The following is a 19,454-nucleotide window of genomic DNA, read 5'->3' as shown; positions in this document are numbered from 1 at the left end:
TCTACGTTAAATAACCAATTAAATAGATTTGTAAAATAGTCTTGGTCTAAATGTCTCAATTAAAATCTTGTTATGTAATTCTACAATAGTAGTTGTCATACGAGACCTTGGTGTAATTATCCATTATTCAACTCATATTGAGCATATTTGTCTACAATTAATAAATATTGGGTTTTTATTCTGATCAATTAAGTCATTTTAAAGAGATTCTGTGTTAAAATATGGATCTGTTTTGTTATTTAAATACTATAAATAATGTTGAAAGGGTACAAAAATTATTCATTTATTTTATTAGATACAATACGAAAATTAAAACTAGATTCTCTTTACAGTTGCAAAAAATTCTCAAATTTTACATTAGACAAATCTGTGTTATTGATTCTTGTATATTACATAGTACATTTTTAATAGGAACAAAAAAAAAAAAAAGAATTAAAGAAAAACAGTAATATTTACGTAAAATAAATTTTGGAAAAAATTTATTTTAAATATTAGTGTAACTCTAAAACCATGGGCACTTGAAATTTTTATTGGGATTTCCCTACTTGATAAAATATTTCAAATCTTTAGTTTTTTTACAATAAAATTATATTCTTTGGATAAAAGCATTTCAAAATGTAATACAAGAATCCTTATATATTGTCACAATGGTAGTTATAAAAATATTAAAACTACATTGTAAACATTTTTTTTTTTTTAATAAGCATTGAAAATAGGTAAAATTACAAAAATTTGAAAAGGCAATACAAGATTCTTCATGAGACTTTTATCAAATAAAAAATGTATACCGAAAAATCAAATTAAATTTGTATGAACACATTTGAGTTACAACTTTGGATATTCACTCAATTTCTATTGTAATAATATTCTTATTTTGTTATTATTCAAAAACAAATATTTGAAGAAACTTGAAATTTACACCATATGCTTGTTTTATCAACTTTCAATACATTTTAATAATTTTTAATTTATTTATAGACATTTGAAATTTCTGTCATAAAACTTGTAAATTTAATATAAGGTTCCCCAAAAGTATATAATAACAGTTTAAAAATATTAAAAATACTTAGGCACGTTATCTTTTTATAACCATTTCAAGTTCAAATTTTAACAAAATTATTTAATTGAAAATTTACAAATTCTTTCGTTGTTTAAAATTTATAGCTAAGGATAGAAAATTTAAAACAAGGTTTCATGTAATTATGTAATTAATTCTGCAAAAAAAAAAATTTAAAACTTTACAAACACTTGTTTAGTAATATTGTTGATTTGATTAAATTGGAATTAATTTAATTTTTTTTTAGATAATAACAATATAATAATTAATATATTATAACATATCCTAGACTGACAAACTATCTCTACTTAAAACCATTTTTTGTATACAATGATATATCATTGAATTTAAATTTAATACCCTCCATTACAGTAACCCACTTATAACCTAACCTAACCTACTGTACAGCAGAGTGATCATATCTCTACTTACTTACGCTTTTTTAATTGCATTACTAGTTTTTGTTAATGATGTATCAAAGATGGGTAATATGAATTTGTCAAAAATCTGTTCAGTACCAAAGCTCTTCTATATCAATGTCTTTAAGATTATAGTTATTTGTCATCTTTATCAGTTAGTACATTAATGGTGAATTATTGAATTTTACTTTTTAATAAAAGCACAGAAAAAATAAATAGTTCTTTGATTATATTAATCTTTTTTTTAACCACAATCTGTTGAAATTATCAGTGTGTGAACTTACATAGGCCATTTATTTATCATATTTCATGTATTTACATTATGGGAATAATACACTTGCAATTTGCTTGACCACCAATGATCATATTATAACAATTTATAGATTTGGCATAAAAAAATATCCTATTTCAGATAAGATTTAAAATTATATTTATTATATATAAACAGAGATTGTTATTAACAATTTATTTTATAATTTTTCATTCACACACTTTGTCAGCAAATCTTTCTGAAGTATAAATCAATATGACATTTTTTTCATTAGTTTTGACTCCAAATGATGTAAATTCGTGTGTGAATATGTTTCGACAACATTCAGAGACTTTATGTCCAAAATGTGGAATCAATAAAACTATAACAGTGAAAAAGACATTACGTCTCACCATGGCCGTAATAGACATTGATTATGGAGCATTTATTCGACGGCCAATGGACTGGACATTTGAATATGAGACACCTCAATTTGTGTTAAACAATAGATTTAAGTTCACTTTGAAAATAAAACCATCTACAAGCGATCAAGAAATAATAGTATGTCACTTACATGAAGGTAATAAATATCAATCAAATATAGATATACAATTAGACTATGGGTCTAGTGTTGTATTTTCTTGTCAACAGACATGTAGTATACATCTTACTGGCTATTACTTGAACTAAGAGTCATGTTTTGTTAATTGGTTTTATAATTACTATATTATTATTATTATTATAAAGTGAAAATTGTAAGAAGTATTTTTTAACAATATTATTAAAAATATAAGCTAATCTGAGCACATAATTGTTTGTAAAATCAATAATATTATATGAAGCTAACTCGATAGTCAACTGAACCTGTATCATATTCTTTTATTTTTGATTAATTGGCAGTAAGTTAAAGTGTACTATAGGATTATTTTATATTCAATTATTTCCAATAATATTTTACTAGAAGCTTGAATTATTATTATATGTATTTTTATTAAATTTATATTAACTAGTAAGGAAAATACCAAGTCGATAGTTTGAAAGGAAATAACAGGACTAAAGGATGAGAACTATGAAACATTGGAGGGATACAGTACAGCAGAATATGAGAAAATGGGAAAAAGTGACAGTTATTATTTACTGCTAAGAATTGGAAAATTAAGAAGCTATTAAATAAGAAGGTAATTACAATAAAAGAATGTTCAACCTCTATATTATAAAAATTAAATAGAAATTAAATGTACAATGTTGTTTTGCAATTAATTTAAAGTAAATATAAATCTAACTTATGCATACAAATAAAAATTAAAATATACCATTTAATGACTCTTCCATGAACTTAGAATAAAGTAACATAAATTTAGCAACAAATGCTTCTAAATGAAACATAGTTTTATTACCTTTTAATAAACTATGTTCATAAAATGATGCTATATCAACAATATCATGTTTCAAAGAAATGTCACAGTTTTTCACCAACTCTTTAAGTAAAAACTGAAAATTGTATGTTCATTAATGTATGCCTGTATCAATAATAGAATTATTTTATTTTACTTACTTTAAAAATCACATTTGTTGGAATACCATGAACTATCAATTCATAAAGCATTGATCGAACTTCAAGCAATTTTCCAGGAGTTTGCTGGCTTAATATTTGTTTGGCAGTATCACCAATATAAAGTTGCCAATCTGGTACAACAACACTTTGTTTTACATCAAAAGGATACCTATTATTTCAAAAATAAATTACAAATATTTATAATAATTTTAAAAATAATGAAATAAAATATGAATGTCAATACTAACTGTTTTACTTTACTAGCTTCTAACATTAATATAGCTCGCCTTAAGTTTCGTTCACAACCCTGAGAGATAATTAAAGCCAATTCATCTGGTAGTGTTAATCCTTCTTTTTTGCAAATTGTCTATAAATAATGTAACATAATTACCGAGAGTAAATAAAATTTATAAAGTTAATTTTTTTAAGCAAAAATTAATGAAAGAGATCAAAATTTTTATTGGCAGGAAACAAAAATTAGATTTATCTGCAAACATATTATATTTAAATATAATTGTAAGTGGCTAGGAATACACTGAAAATAATACTCTGTAATCCCAATACGATGTCTATCATCTATACTCTATAGCAGAGGGTCTCTAAATTTTTTTTATTCAAAGCCATATAAAAAATTAATAATTTTAGTAAGCCAAAAACAACATAAATATATACTATTTTTTATATATATTTATAAATACTAAAAAATAATAGTTCTTATAATATACTTAGTTATATAATTATGATACAGGTGATTAATTGACACGTACGTGCAAATACTATTTTGAATATTACGTATACTTTTAGATAATTTACTGGCCTTTAGGGGGCCAGTGAAAACTTATTCGCGAGCACATCTGGCCCACAGACAGTAAATTCAACTTATTAGTTTCAACCAACCAATAGAACAGAAATAATTGCTTGATTCACATGAAATCTGACCTCCACATACAATTTTAATCTAAAAAATGCATGGAACAAATGCCTAATATATCATAAAACATGTTACCTGGTTTTTAATTTTTTATGTATTATATATCCTAGTTTTTTTAATGTTAACTGAAAAAGTTAAATTTTAAGATATCAGAAGTTTTTTAGAAACCATTAGTATGTCACCATAAATTATTAAAGTATTTAAATTTTCTATTTGACCGTTGATACTAACGTGAGATTGAAAAAAAAACTGTATCAAAACATGATATCATTTTTCAACATAGTTTCAACTGCATGAAAATTTTTATAAAAGTGTATGACTATAAAAAATACTATTAATTTAAACATAAATATGTGGAATTACGTCTTTCTGAATACATATAAATATAAAGTAATGTATAATATTAATATTATCAATTACATAACACATGCACACACTTATTTAGATAGTATACATATTAAACACATCCCCGTGTGACTGAATGATTGAACTATTAACTATCATTGTGGCAATTAATAATTTCCCAGAACACAATATTATTTATATCACTTCAACAATTGTATAAATAAATATGTTTGTCACCAACAACAGTTCCAGTTAAAAATCAAAAATCAACCAGCAGATCTGCATTTAAAAATCAGTTGGGGGCAATGCTCACTTTGAGATCTTATCCCCCCCCCCCCCAAAAAAAAAATCACTGTTTTTAACAGTTGAATATAACCGTTTAACATATTACTCAGATATTATTGTAAAACTTTACTTATTTTAACTATTGAAAAATTATTTTTACTTTTAAAATTTTACTAATATCTTCATGAGTGGGAGCTGGAACACGCACAGCTAAACATCTACTACGTATGGCTGGAATCACCTGACCAATAGAATTAGCACACAAAATAATACGACAAGTAGCCATATATTTTTCCATTGTTCGTCGTAAAGCTTGCTGAGCTTCTTTAGTAAGCCTATCCACTTCAGTTAATAAGATTACTGTAACATAAATATAGTTTAAAAAAAAAAGGCAAATTATTAATACAAGTCAACCTGGGATGTGTTACCTTTAAAATGTCGCTGCTTGGTTGAATCTAATTGATGAGTTTGTGCAACAGTTTTTATGAGCTCCATAACTACAATGCGGTCATACATACCAGCATCACTAGCATTAACTTCAATATGATAATTGCTAGCCACAGTCATTATCTCAAATTTCTTATTTGAAGGAGTCTATATACAACAATTAACACATTATTTTTAAATAATTAAATAAATGGATGACTTATAGATATATATTGGTTTTATACCATGAAGTTCATGTGTTCAGTGCGTAACCTTTCAACACCAGGGCCATACAGTTGTCGTAACAATGCTAAAATACGAGTCTTTTTTCCAGCACCATTAGGACCGTAAAAAAGTAGATGTGGAAAGTCACCTTGATTTACCTACAAAATTATTGTTAAAAAATATAAAAAAAGTACAACATAGCTTATAGTAAAACTACTACTTAATCAATGTACTAACAAGGTTTGTTAAATGCTGAGCTTGTTCCTGGTGGTAATCAACCTTTTGTAACGAATTAGGTCGATATTTATCAGCCCACAGACTCATTATAACTAAATAAATAAATTTTAAATTTTAATAATTAGGAAGAACAACAGTTATTAATTAATATATATTTCTTAAAAAATGATAGTACCTAGATTGTAAACTGTGACACTATGACGATTTGATAATGAGTAGGTATTAATTGTCAAAAGACAATTAGAAAATTAAAATAAAGTAACTACAAATAGTGCTACTAAAAAATGATATATAGTATTTTGTATTATAACTATATTATATTTATATACCAAACTGAAACTACTAATAACTAATAAGTTTAAACTTTAAATTATAATTATAAACTAAAAAGTAAAAATTATTATCAATTGTTACAGACATTACGGTATTTATTTGGCGGGAACATAGAGTACTCTATGGGCGGAATCATAAATCATATGTGATAAAGCTAAAAAACCAAAGATAATTTAGTGATAATTAAATAAGTGAAAATAAAACATTATTAATAAATATGAATATTATTAAATATTCTTAGGTATTATATTCCATAAAAACCAAAACCTTTTATCAGGGGTGTATTTATTGGGTGGCTGAGGGGGCTTCAGGCTAACCTAACCCCCCAAATCCAGGAATTGTTATGAAGTCTGCTTATTATGTCCTATCAGTTGTAAATTTTCTAACTCTTATAGGCTGAATAGGGAAAATAGGAATTTCATTTGGAGAAGATACCACAGCCCCCCCCCCCCTAAAAAAAATATATATATCTAAATACGCCCCTGCCTTTTATGCATGAAAATTAAAAGTATTTAAGCATAGAGACGTAAAAAACGTCATAAATCATAATCATAAACATACAAAATTACAAATTAAGGTTAAAAGTTCAAACCTTCAAACATTTAAAAATTAGTGAATAAGTTAAAAACAATGTTGCCAACCTTCTCTACATCTGTCCCTATAAGACATTTTTAATTCTTACGAGTGAACAATTTGTTTGTTATAGCTTTTAAATTTGTATAGGTTATGTGCTAAAAACGAAAATTCTTTCACTTATGGCTCGGGTTTGAAGTAGATTTTGAGTTTTGGTTGGCGTTTCTTGTTTCTTTTTGTGCGAAGTTGATTCGTAAGTACTAAGTATGATGTCTATTTTGTATGTTTGTGTTTATTCATGTTTGATTGAAGTCTTTCTCCTTTAAAATAAAAAAAGTGTTCGTGTTTGTTGATTTTAAGGTTTTCATTGGATTTCTAGGTTAAAACACCTGATTATGAATTTATTAATTATGATCATTTAACCACAATTCTCAATAATAATTTCTAAATTTTTATATGAACTGAATGTAAACTCGTCTAACTGAGTAGTATCCGATATAGCACTAAAATAATAATTTGATTTAGACATTTAGTACTAATACTTATTTTTCTAGTTAATCATTTATCTAGTAGATAATTAATTTTAGTAGAAAATATATTATTTAGTGAACTGAATTTCTGTTTTCAATACTAATTAGTTAAATATAGTGAATTATAAATTTTGATTTTATATGAAGTACTTCTTAAAAACCATTGTAGTTATGCAATTTTAAGTATTAAAATTATAATAATATTTTTTCTATTTTTATAGGGCAAGATGCAAATTTTTGTTAAAACCCTTACGGGTAAAACAATAACTCTTGAGGTTGAGTCATCAGATTCAATTGAAAATGTAAAATCGAAAATTCAAGATAAAGAAGGTAAACTTAATGTTAACGATTAAACTACTATTTTTTATTTATAAATTATGTACCTATTTACTCTTGGATCACTACTGTTTATTCAACAGCACTCAAAACTGCTTACATGTTTTTTCTTATTGAAAAAAAAAACCATTTTGAACTATATAATGTTATTGTTTTTTTTCTCTTTTGACTACTACTTTAGTACTGTATATATATCAGCATCATTCCCTGCTGAAATTCTGTCCAAAGTTAATAGTAATGCCAAAAAGTAAATTTAAGGCAATACATTTCATTGAACACTAATTATTTCAAAAATTACTAATGTTTTTGATAATATTTTTTTACATAGTTTCAAGTTGTTCTTAAACCAACGTTTTTATTAAAAAAAATTTATTTTAAAATATTTTTTATCCATATAATTTTTTAAGTTTTTACTTTTTGAATGACATAGAGTTTTATTTTCATATTCCAAAGCAGAATATTTTTCTAAGTATTTTGATTCATAAAAATCAAATTTAGGACGAGTAGTTAATGAGTTATAAATATTTAAAGTTTAGATTGGCAGAGTGGAGTGGTACGGGGTTACCCCGCAAAATGTTTGTCCACTACTCCGCTTGTCTAAACTTTAAATACTCATAACTCATAAACTACTCGTTTTAAATTCAATTTTTATGAATCAAAATACCAAGCAAAATACTTAGAAAAGTATTCTGCTTTGGAATATAAAATTAAAACTAAGTCGTCATTCAAAAAAGTAAAAAACTTAAAAAATTATAAGGATCAAATTTTTTTTGTATATAATTTTTTAGTATAAACGTTGTTTTTTTAACAACTTTAAACTATGTGGAATATTTTCAAAAATATTAATAATTTTTTTTATAATGAGTGTTCAATGATAATAGAATCACTCAGTATGTTATTCATTAAGAATTAGTTAAAATGTATGGGATATAAATCATTTACTTAAAATTTATTTATCGCCTTATTTGATATATGTTCTGATAGATTACCACTAAAATTTCTGTGTGTAACTATTATCTCTTGATTTATATTCTAGCAATTTAATCACTTAAATCATATTGTATTACTCTCACAACATCTATATTGTTTATGTCTATTTAATGTTTCCACATATCTATTGTAATTGGGTTTGCTTGTTTAATGATGATAAATAAACAATAAAAATGTATTAGTATGAAATACAATATTCTAAGGTAGTTTGTTGCCCAGTTCTTTTAAAACTTTGAATTCATTATTTAGGCATTCCCCCGGATCAACAACGTCTTATTTTTGCTGGCAAGCAATTGGAAGATGGTCGCACACTCTCTGACTACAATATACAAAAAGAGTCTACACTTCACTTAGTACTTCGTTTAAGAGGTGGTGCTAAAAAACGTAAGAAGAAAAATTATTCCACACCAAAAAAGATTAAACACAAAAAGAAGAAAGTCAAGTTAGGAATTCTTAAGTTCTATAAGGTAAGAATTATAAAATAATTCAATACTCAGAACTTAATTATAATCATTATTTATAGGTTGATGAAAATGGAAAGGTTCATAGATTAAGGAAAGAATGTGCTGCTGAAAACTGTGGGCCTGGAGTATTCATGGCTGAGATGCCCAACAGATTTTACTGTGGAAAGTGTAGCTCTACCATAACTAAATGAATTGTATTTTAATTTTATGTACAATACAGTTTATTTTCAAAAGTCTTGCATTTTTCTTTTTGACAGTATTTTAACAAACATCCCTTGCCTTGTGTTGAGTGTTTGCTGTCCCAATGTCATATTTAAAAAAATTCAATTATGATTATTAAATTCTAGGTTTTCCTATTTACATAATGAGTACAGTCTTATTGCATACAAATATTAAGTAACATTTCTTTTTTAAATTAAGCAAATAATAACTACAGTATTTGAATAATAAGCATAATATGTGATAAAAGTCAAATAAATCTTAACATACATAAAATGCATTAATAGTATTTAACATAATATATACAATAATATTTGGTTTCTGCTGTTTCTTTATCTATTTTCCTCCTTCATTTAAACAAAATATTAAAATCTAAAAACATACGTAGTAACATATTTATTTTGTTTGACTAGATTACTAGTGTGCAATTTTTATATAATTATATTTAATAGTTCTTGAAGACTATTAAATAGATACCACTCCTGACATTTTAAGTACCTATTTTAACAATTTTTGTTTTACAATTCTCGTGTCATAAGTCCCCACTGTTTCATGAGAATGTTGATTGTCTGGTATAATAATTAAGTCATGATATTATTTGGTTCAAAACATAATGATTGTCTATGAGTAAAATGTTCAGCCGGTTCAATGATCATAAGTGATTTAATAACATTTATTAAATCTGAGAAATTTGGACGATCGCCTGCTGCATAAGCCCAACAAGGCTGCATAAGTTTGTTATATATGTCCAGGGTGCATGGAGGACATGATGGACATTGTAACCGATGACCTTCTTCCAAAACTCTAATTAATTTTTCAACATCTAGTCTTTCTTCCAGTTTAGAGACTACATTTGGTTCTTTACCCAAAGAAAAAATTTCAAAAAGTAACACACCATATGCCCAAATATCAGTTTTAGGAGAAAATTTTCCATATAAAATAGCCTCTGGAGCATGCCTGAAAGTATATACAATTTAGCATTAACATTTTAATTTAACCATTATTTACAAAACTCACCATTTCAAAGGCAAATCTCTCATTGTTTGTAAGTAATAGTATTTTTCATCAGGCAAAAACTGAGCAAGACCGAAATCAGAAATTTTTACTACTGTCTGACTTGATACCAAAATATTTCTAGTAGCTAAATCACGATGTATAATGTTTAGGCTTCCTAAGTATTCCATTCCCTAAAATAAAAATAAATTATACTTTTAACACATATAAGAATTAACTTATGAACAAAATTACAAAATATATTAAATTAAGTATTTTTGTATTATATTTCACAAAACTTAGTATTGTGTAAGTCTATTGTTAAAATGCATATTATAGTATAGCAAAGATCCAAATGCTAGTATATAATATTATGATGAAAAATAAAAAATTTAAAATTACTTGAGCAATGTCTAAAGAGTATTTTAATAATCTATTGGTTTCTTCAACAAGTTCATCTTCATGTAATCGCAAGTAACTACTTAATGAACCTAGTTCAATATATTCCATTACAAGCATTAAATTTGGTTCTTCTAATACACCTTCAATTTTAACAATATTTGGATGACTGAGTCCCTACAATGAAAATCAAACATGAATACAATACATTTTTAAAACAGTTCAATAAGACTTACTTCTATAATCCCAATTTCTCTTTGAAAATCTTCGGTTTGGAATGATCTTTTCATATGCTTCACAGCAACTTTTTTTTTTTTATTATCATTATATTCTAACAAACCTTCTAATACAACTCCATAAAATCCCTAATGACAATATCAATAATAACAACATTATTAATAATAAGAATTTTTAGTGATGTACAGTGATGGGAAAAAAGTACTCAAATTTTCATTTAAATTTATTTATGATTCCAAATTTTTTAGATAATAATCAACAATATTATTAAAGGTTCCATAAATTAATGTTTACACATTTTGTTCATGTATAATATTAGTTTATACTTCTATACAATTTATATAACAGTATCCTACTATTTATTATTCTGTATTCATTATATGAACTAATTTTGAAACAACATTTTAGATAAGTAAGATTATTTAAACAATTCTACTTTTTGAATGAAAAAATAATGTTGAGTAAAGCGAATGTTATTGTTTTCCAATTTAGAACCAACAGCAGAGTAGGGTCTGTTTGCACAATACTTCTCTTATGCTGCCATCATTTACTAAGCAAACGTAATTTAGATAAAAATAGTTAATGTAATGAGTAACGTAATTTTATAACTTCTAAATATTAATTAACACTGCAATTATAGGTGGTATTTTTTATTTACATTAGTCACTGAAATATAATATTGTTAAGTACTCTGTATTATTATCATAGAAACAGTTCAAATGCTTCTATTGACAAATGTACATATTTTTATATTTTTTAGTAAGAGTTAAATTAATATAATATTTATTGCATAACTCATAGTCATACAGAACAGGGAATTTCTTTGAAGTGTTATATTCGTATTTCTTTATAAGAAAAATGCAGCAGTATTTTAGAATAAAATACTTAAAAATTTGCTCAAAAATTATATGTGAAAAGTACCTACTATGATATTGAAAATGTATAATATAATGTATGATGATACATACTACTGATTACTGAAGCATATAACATATTTATGTATTTTATAAATTGTTTTTTTTTTTAAATAAACTAGTTTGTTTTAAAAAGAACTTTCCCATCACTAGTAATGTAATATAGTTTTAAATTAAAATAATTTACTTGTCCTATAACTTGCTGTAAAGTCAATGTAGCGTTATTGAATTGATATGTTTTTTTTTGGCAGTTCATAGCACTTTGCATATTGTTCTTTATCTCTTCTTTTGATGTAAGCTACACACGAAACAAATTTTTGGTTTAAAATTGTTGGCATCAATGTCTCATATTAACATAAATATTATTTAACCCATCTATTGGTATCATAGTAAGTGCAATGTTACTTGTTATTATTTTTTTAAATTGAATTTATATTTTAAATGTCTTTTCAAATATGATACTTAACAAAATTGGAATGATACTGTAAAATATGCTTGGCTTATAATATATATATCAAGTGACCACCACTAGTCACATGGCAGTCAATGTGTTAAAAAAGACTGAATAAATACATTCAAATATAGTCGATTTAAAAATTGTTTTTTTTTTTTAACATTGGTAACATGTTTATTGGGTGTGTATGTAAAGGGTGTGTTTAAAATTAGTATGCCTGGGTTAAAACATGGGTATTTCTGAGGAGCAATGATTTAACATCAAGAATTCAAATAGATACCTTGGTGAGAGCTAGCAAATATGATATTTGAACACAGCACACATTCGTGACTATGGTCAACTAAACTTCAATAATATATTTTATTAATTGACAAATAACATTTATTTACCTGTTCCATAAATTGATTGAAGCTTGTGTTGGTAGTCGAAAATATAGGATTTTCGTTTTGATAACTTCTTCCATCATCCTAAAAATTAATTAAATAATTGTTTTTGGTGTATACATTTTAATAGATCAATAAGTATATACTATGATGACATACAGGGTTAGAATTAAAATCAATAAAATCTGATTTTGTTTCACTACCCGAAAAAGAACTTGATACAGTATCCAAAAATGTTTCAACTAGGAAAAAAATAAAACATATATATTTAATGTAGTTTTAATAATAACAGTATAAGTCTAATAGTTGTTAATTGTTATATTTATAATATTGTTTTATGAATTAATGGCAGAATTTTAAAATTGACCTATTGTGAAAAAAGTACACAGAACTTATATCTTACTTGTATAATCTGAAGTACAATAAATTGTTGCATCAGAACAAGTGACATCATCACAGTATATTTCTTCTTTTTTTAATGGTGTATATTCATGTTGAGGACTAGCATATACTTTAATCATAATAATACATTATTAATGATTACAAAGAAACAGTTAAGGTCAAGTATATTCAAATGAATCACTTACTTTGTAGCCAAATTTGTCTTAAATCTCTTAATGTTGCTTGTGGTTTTTTTCTGATAAAAGGATCACTGTCCCAACAATCTGTCATTATGTGATATATGTCATTTGTACAACAATCTGGTTTTGGCATTCTTATATTTTTTTCAAATTTCTAGAAAATAAAAATATATTTGAAAAATTAATTTGTTGTTTGGAAGTAAACCATCAATAAATACTCACTTTTTTAAACAACTCAACATTTTGAACTTCAGGCAATATAATACCATAATTAAATAACTCCCACAATGTTGAACTAAAAGCCCAAATATCAGCTTGAGGAGATTTTCGAGCAAGTTCTATAGAGTTATAAAATTCTATTGGAATCCAATATAAACTAAAAACAAAAAAAAATTATAACTTAAACGTGAACAAGCAAAATATTTTAAATATTGTTTTCATAGATGTTATAGTGATGAATTTGATGTTTATACCTAATTAGATAAATAACATGTATTTTAATTAGTTTTAAAAATATTAATACAAACACATTAAGAGGATGTGATACCCATATATGTTGTCTCTGTCTTACAAGTACATAACATAGCAACAATTGTTCCGCGAAGGAAAGAATCAAGAAGTCTAACAAACAACCAAATTTTCATCATAAAAAAAGAAGAATTTTAACTGTGTCAGTGTTTTTATTTTTTCAATAAGACCAATGTATCAAAAGTTATTGAAGTTGAAAAACTTAAAAATATTAGATTTTTAAAAGTATTATAACTTTTATTTTTATTAAAGATATCAAACAAATAAAAACAATACAACACAGAAAATATTATCTTCTATATTGTGTCAACAGTTTTTGCGATGTTACGCACTTGTAAGACGGAAACACACGGGTATCACATACTCTAAAAAATTATTGAATAAATATGCTGTGAATACTAACTCATGGCTAGTATAACATTTATGAATGCCTGGATCTGTAAGTTTAACAATGAAGGAATTTTTTGTATGTTCAGCTACCACAAATTTATGACATCGAATTTTTCCATGAACTAAACATGCAGTTTCCTAAAATCACATACTAAATTAGTAATAAAAATACCTAAATCCAACAAAAAGTATATACATATATATATGTGTGTGTGTGTATTATTGAGATACCTATAAACATTTTAATAAAAAATAAGATGTATTCACTCATAGAAATCGCATTGAAAAACCTGTATTAGATATTTATAAAATAAAGGAAATTTACCATATCCCATAGTGCTGTAGCCATATATGTTGCAGCTTCAACTAAATTGCTAAACAATATATTGTCTTTATTGGTTCTTAGGTATGTATCAAGGGGTCCTAAAGCAAAGTATTCACTGACTAAAGCAGTAGGTGTATCAACACATAAACCAAACAGTCTTACAATAGCACTTGAAGACACCGAACTCCATCTCTTAGATAAACTTAACAAATCCTATAAAAGTTAATACACTGTTTAATACATGTTTGTTTATTTTAACAAAACTTGTTACCATTAAATGTAAATTTATATTGACATCGTCTTGAAATAATTTGACCACAACAGTAGATTCATTTCTTTTAGATTTGCACCATGTAGCTACTCGAACTTTCATAAGTGACTGCATTTTCTTTTTTGGTGAACAAATGGCTAATGAATTATAATTAAAGATAATAATAAGAAGGATTATTATTTTATTGAGACTTTAGTTCACACTTACTTTTTAACAGTTTTATAGAATCACTATTAATTAAATGAGGACCAGTGATTTTATCATCTTCATCATCATTGCCTATATTATGTTTAATACTTGTGTTTTGACATAATAACAGTTCATTCATAGCTAAAAATTAAAACATAGTAATTATAATAATATTAATAGATTGAAAATTATTAAATAGGCATTGCATTTTATAATATTTTTTGAGTATATACATATATACCTATTTTTATTATTTACCTAGTTAATCTACTTTATTTTACAATCAACATAACTTACCAATATCTGATGGAAATATACATTCAATAAAGTTTAAAGACATTTTATTGCTAGTAATAAGTCTCCAAATAGAAGGATATTCTATTTTATCATCACCAGCAAGCTTATAAAGTCCACCCTTACTTTCAATTACATACGTCATCGGCTTCATACTAAAAATTTGTTTGTATAGTTATTTAAGATATCTATTTATCACTATGCAAACATAATTTATACATAATATATGATAATTTAATGTTACCTCTGATTTACACAAACATCAATTACATAATTATCGTGATTCTTCATACTTTGTCTAAGAATAAAACTTCCATGTTTCTTTGACATTTTTTTTTTGAAGATAGAGGTAGATTTCATTATGCTATTAAATAAAACAGTATTTTAGGTATTAGTTGAAATTTGATATATTTTTTACTGTTAAAATAATAATTTTTCAAAATGATTAAAATAAATATATTATTAGAAAAACTTTAAACTTGATTTAAATAATATTTTAATCCACTCTAACATTGTTCAACTTAACTAGAAGACATTTATTTTTAATAGTTTAGTTTTGTGAGTTAACTAAATTATAACCTGGACAGTTTATCTTCACACTTGTTGAATTTAAAAAAAAAATTGGTCCAAAAGCTATTTCTTTTAGTAAAATAATATAGTTTTCTAACCACTATTTATTAAAAATTAGAACATTTTCTGAGTCCTTAGATAAACTGTATGGGTTATAACAATGATATAATAGTTAATATATTTAAGGTACAATGAATGTAACAAATAATTGCTCTTTTAATAATATATTATTTAGAAGGAAAAATATGATTTTCTTAGATAACATAAACACATAAAAACAGGTACCTGATAGGTCCATGAGAACGAATCGATTTAAGTTTGCTTAAAGATGGAGTATTAGTAGATGCGCACAAATCAAAATTCCAATTAACCATTAAACGATAATAGCCATTCAGTAACGTTATGAATGAAAACATTGTACTTGTACTTAAGAATTTCAAATGAATAGGTATTCCAGTTTTTCTAGATATTTCAACAGTGCCATCATCAGTAGTAGATAGAAAACACAAGTCTTCAATAGCTGCTAAATGTACCCACTGAAACAAGTGTATGTTAATAAATTTATCTAATTAAACACTAATAACTTAACATACTTCTTTTCTGTTTTCAGTACACATTCTTACACCGGGCATTTCTGAATGAAATGGATTTACTCTAAATGCAACATTTACAGAGCTGCCATTTTCACTGTATAAAGCCTTATATTCTTCTTCTAAATAATCTGGTGCAATAGAGTTGAATTGTTCTAAATAACTTTCTTTGATAACTGGTACATAAAGATTGCCAATGGTATTGTTATTTATAAGTATTTTTAAAGTTTCCTGCACAGGCTTTTTCAAAAAAAACATGTGTTGCTTAACAACTTCTTGTGGCATGAACTGTTTATAATTTTGTTCGACAATTTCTCTGGATTTGTCCTCTTCTAGTATAGACCTATACATGTCAGCAACACCCATTCCAATGAGTTCTCGTTTGCATGTGTCATAGCACAACCCAGCGACTTTACTCTTCAATAAATCAGATTTAACTTGATAAAAATAGAAATTATATGCATAACAATCAATCGACTTCAGTCGTTTGACATCGGGCATTTTATATCTCAATTTATACTCATAAACGTGATGTTCGTTTTTGGCATATAATATGAATAGAGAAGGACTCAACCACAAATTGTCATCAGTGAAACTCAACACTCTCAGTCCAAATAAGTGTCTGGCCACAGGTCCAATGTTCAACAGTTTCGAGGTCTCGATAATTACATCTTCCACGGTCGTGTTGATGGTGACAGGTATCTCGTGAGGAGTCGCTTGGACAGCTACATGCACTTTGATGGAAATCGACGAATCCATAGTTTAGTCGATTGTACTGTTTCCGAGCGGATGGAAACTACGAATATTCAAAAACAAATAACAATATTTGTCAATGAAACACAGAAACGCGCGCGATTCTCAGAGGATAAAAGATTTCATTATTATTTATCTGCACGAATAGAAAAAATAAGACGGTGAAGTTACTTTTTTAGTGGGGCACACAATAAGTATTTCCAAGAAAATCGCGACAAATAATCGGAAACTGTAGGCACTCATTATAAATTATAATAGTCATGTAATCGCAATCAGCACATATCATTATTATTTATTACTTTTTTATATTATAGTGAGCAGTGAGCACTTAATATAATATATGGTTACTATTACATTTATTATTATTATTATTATTAATCAACTATTACTCAGTAACCCAGCCGTGAGCTGATACGGTATTGCCGTGGTAGAATAATAATAATAGTATGTCGATACGTTGATAAGTAGCGTTCGATATTCTCTGGAAGATTAGATTATCGCAATAACGCAGCATCGGCTCGCATATCGGTGCTCGGTGCCGCCGGTTGTGACTGCAACAGTGCAACAGTGCAACAACACTGACTGTTGACTGTATCGTGAATTCGTGAATCGTGATGCGCATGACTGCAATTTTATACTACATGTGTTGCTGTGTTGCATCACGACGCGTAGCCTTGCTAGTGACTATAGTGAGCGAGTGAGCCGTAAGGTGGTTTCAGGCTGTCACTTGTCAAAGTGTCAGCATTTCATCCGTTCCAGCATAATATATTATATTAATATAAGTACTTATATTATCTATGTGTTCCAGTCTTTCAGCCATACCTTATATTATAATAATTATAAATATTAATCCAAACATATTATTTAATAAGAAAAAGAAAGCCCACAGTCCTAGGTTAAAGAAATAGTAGTAGTATGTGACATGACGTGTCGTCCACGGATTAATGTTTTAGCACTGAATAGGTTTTCGTATTTTTTACAATTCTGTGATTTCGTGCTGTGTGTAGAACATTTTTTTTTTTATTGTGAGGCCCAGATATTTTCTCAACTTACCAGTTATCAACACTTATCCTACAAAATCATTTGACCACCACTGGCACTACTTGATACTACTTATAGAAGTAACTGAATATGTTCGAATAGTTTAAATTAGTCCACTTCACTATCATTATAGATTTATATAGCTAGTAGAGTAGGCAATACAATAGGTAATCATTTTTCGTTACGTTTTAATATGCCGTTGCACTCAATCGCTTTAGTTCAGACTCCAGATATTGCATAAAACTATAAAAGACCTAAACATAATAAACATGTCATTATTATCATACTGCTAAAATTATTAAGCCGTATAAATGTATAATGTGTTGAATTTGGACTAAATAGTAAATAGGTCATAGGTTAGTTATTATATTATATGTAAAAGAAAATATTAAATACAAATCCTGGTATTTTATTTTAAAATTTTGATTTGTTATATATTAAAACTTATAACTTGTTAACTCAAAAATTAATTAGTATAATCAGTCAGGACTCGGAACTTATAACGGTTAAAATCATTTGAACTTGTACCCATAGTTAAAAAAAACATATATTTCAATGATATTTGCTGTACATTAATTTATCTATTAATAAAAGCTTTAATACCCGTGCTCGTAATTTTTAATTTTATAAAAAGATGTTGATTCACATATAAAATTTTTCTTTTTGATGTAAATCCGATGTAAAAGTAAATGTTTATATTAGCATTTTGTATACACCAAACATTTTTCTTGACTTATTATGTTGAATTATTAACTATAGTCAGTTTCTAATTCTATATATAAGCATCTTATCTTATAGTTGTTAAAATGGACTATACCTACTTCATTCAATTTAATTATTTGAATAGTCCTATAGTCCAATATAGCTACAATATAATATTTTATATGTATAATATAATAAGTTCTTTAGAAGTTAACATTACATAGTTACAGTCAAAAATAATTATAAATAGCTGGGATTTATAAACAATAAGTGAGTTTAACATGGGTCGTGGACCCATTAAATAGATAAGTGTTGATGATAGTGAAAATGCTATAATATTCAGACCATCTGTGGGAACACTACGTAGAACCACCATAAAAAAATATCTCAGAAATGTATTCTAAAAATTATTACATATAAAAGGATATTGGTTTGAATCATTCATGGAATATATTATAATAGTCAAATGGTTGAAATATAATATGGACAATAATCAACTAATCGGTATTTCTACTGATGATTATTACAATATCATGACTATAATAGTCAATAGACCACAAAAACTTTTAATGATTTCCTAAACTCTAAATAAATATTTTACCATCTATTTCCCATATAATTAAACTTCCATATCATATTTTATATCAAATGTATAAATAATAAAA

General features: G+C 26.2%; 4 protein-coding genes across 7 annotated transcripts; 2 read left to right on the top strand and 2 right to left on the bottom strand.

Moving 5' to 3' along the window:
- The first annotated feature begins 2,002 nt into the window (after positions 1 to 2,002).
- On the top strand, positions 2,003 to 3,528 carry LOC107166011 (uncharacterized). The gene is made up of 2 exons (XM_015514486.2): positions 2,003 to 2,306; positions 2,737 to 3,528. Exons 1-2 carry the CDS (start codon positions 2,003 to 2,005, stop codon positions 2,757 to 2,759), a joined length of 327 nt encoding a protein of 108 aa, XP_015369972.1. The 3' UTR covers positions 2,760 to 3,528.
- Positions 2,126 to 6,122, bottom strand: RfC38 (replication factor C subunit RfC38). 2 transcript variants are annotated; one of them, XM_089229137.1, is made up of 9 exons: positions 5,906 to 6,121; positions 5,731 to 5,822; positions 5,514 to 5,651; positions 5,271 to 5,436; positions 5,003 to 5,202; positions 3,530 to 3,648; positions 3,282 to 3,450; positions 3,124 to 3,217; positions 2,126 to 2,264 (listed from the first exon to the last, which is right to left on the bottom strand). In XM_089229137.1, exons 2-9 carry the CDS (start codon positions 5,815 to 5,817, stop codon positions 2,215 to 2,217), a joined length of 1,023 nt encoding a protein of 340 aa, XP_089085263.1. In that variant the 5' UTR covers positions 5,818 to 5,822; positions 5,906 to 6,121; the 3' UTR covers positions 2,126 to 2,214. The 2 variants fall into 2 exon arrangements, with proteins under 2 accessions (XP_089085263.1, XP_015369971.1); XM_015514485.2 differs by lacking the exon at positions 2,126 to 2,264 and having other exon boundaries at positions 2,909 to 3,217; positions 5,906 to 6,122.
- Positions 6,123 to 6,729: 607 nt separating this feature from the next.
- On the top strand, positions 6,730 to 9,189 carry LOC107166021 (ubiquitin-ribosomal protein eS31 fusion protein). Of its 3 annotated transcripts, none has more exons than XM_015514504.2 (4): positions 6,730 to 6,889; positions 7,388 to 7,496; positions 8,742 to 8,959; positions 9,016 to 9,189. In XM_015514504.2, the coding sequence occupies exons 2-4, from the start codon at positions 7,394 to 7,396 to the stop codon at positions 9,145 to 9,147; spliced, it is 453 nt and encodes a 150-aa protein (XP_015369990.1). In that variant the 5' UTR covers positions 6,730 to 6,889; positions 7,388 to 7,393; the 3' UTR covers positions 9,148 to 9,189. The 3 variants fall into 3 exon arrangements, with proteins under 3 accessions (XP_015369990.1, XP_015369991.1, XP_015369992.1); XM_015514505.2 differs by having other exon boundaries at positions 6,782 to 6,900; XM_015514506.2 differs by lacking the exon at positions 6,730 to 6,889 and adding an exon at positions 6,895 to 7,015.
- hop (tyrosine-protein kinase hopscotch) lies at positions 9,137 to 17,608 on the bottom strand. The gene is made up of 18 exons (XM_015514503.2): positions 16,297 to 17,608; positions 15,989 to 16,239; positions 15,378 to 15,497; positions 15,137 to 15,288; positions 14,858 to 14,980; positions 14,651 to 14,787; positions 14,380 to 14,592; positions 14,068 to 14,192; positions 13,359 to 13,512; positions 13,143 to 13,290; positions 12,959 to 13,066; positions 12,715 to 12,797; positions 12,562 to 12,639; positions 11,906 to 12,016; positions 10,804 to 10,932; positions 10,571 to 10,744; positions 10,193 to 10,362; positions 9,137 to 10,132 (listed from the first exon to the last, which is right to left on the bottom strand). The coding sequence occupies exons 1-18, from the start codon at positions 17,050 to 17,052 to the stop codon at positions 9,757 to 9,759; spliced, it is 3,408 nt and encodes a 1,135-aa protein (XP_015369989.2). The 5' UTR covers positions 17,053 to 17,608; the 3' UTR covers positions 9,137 to 9,756.
- Positions 17,609 to 19,454: the final 1,846 nt, after the last annotated feature.

This window comes from Diuraphis noxia, unplaced genomic scaffold (assembly GCF_037042655.1).
Source record: "Diuraphis noxia isolate RWA-SAM2 unplaced genomic scaffold, SU_Dnox_SAM2 contig0005, whole genome shotgun sequence".
NCBI lineage: Eukaryota > Metazoa > Arthropoda > Insecta > Hemiptera > Aphididae > Diuraphis > Diuraphis noxia.
This window is presented reverse-complemented; position numbering and strand designations above follow the sequence as displayed.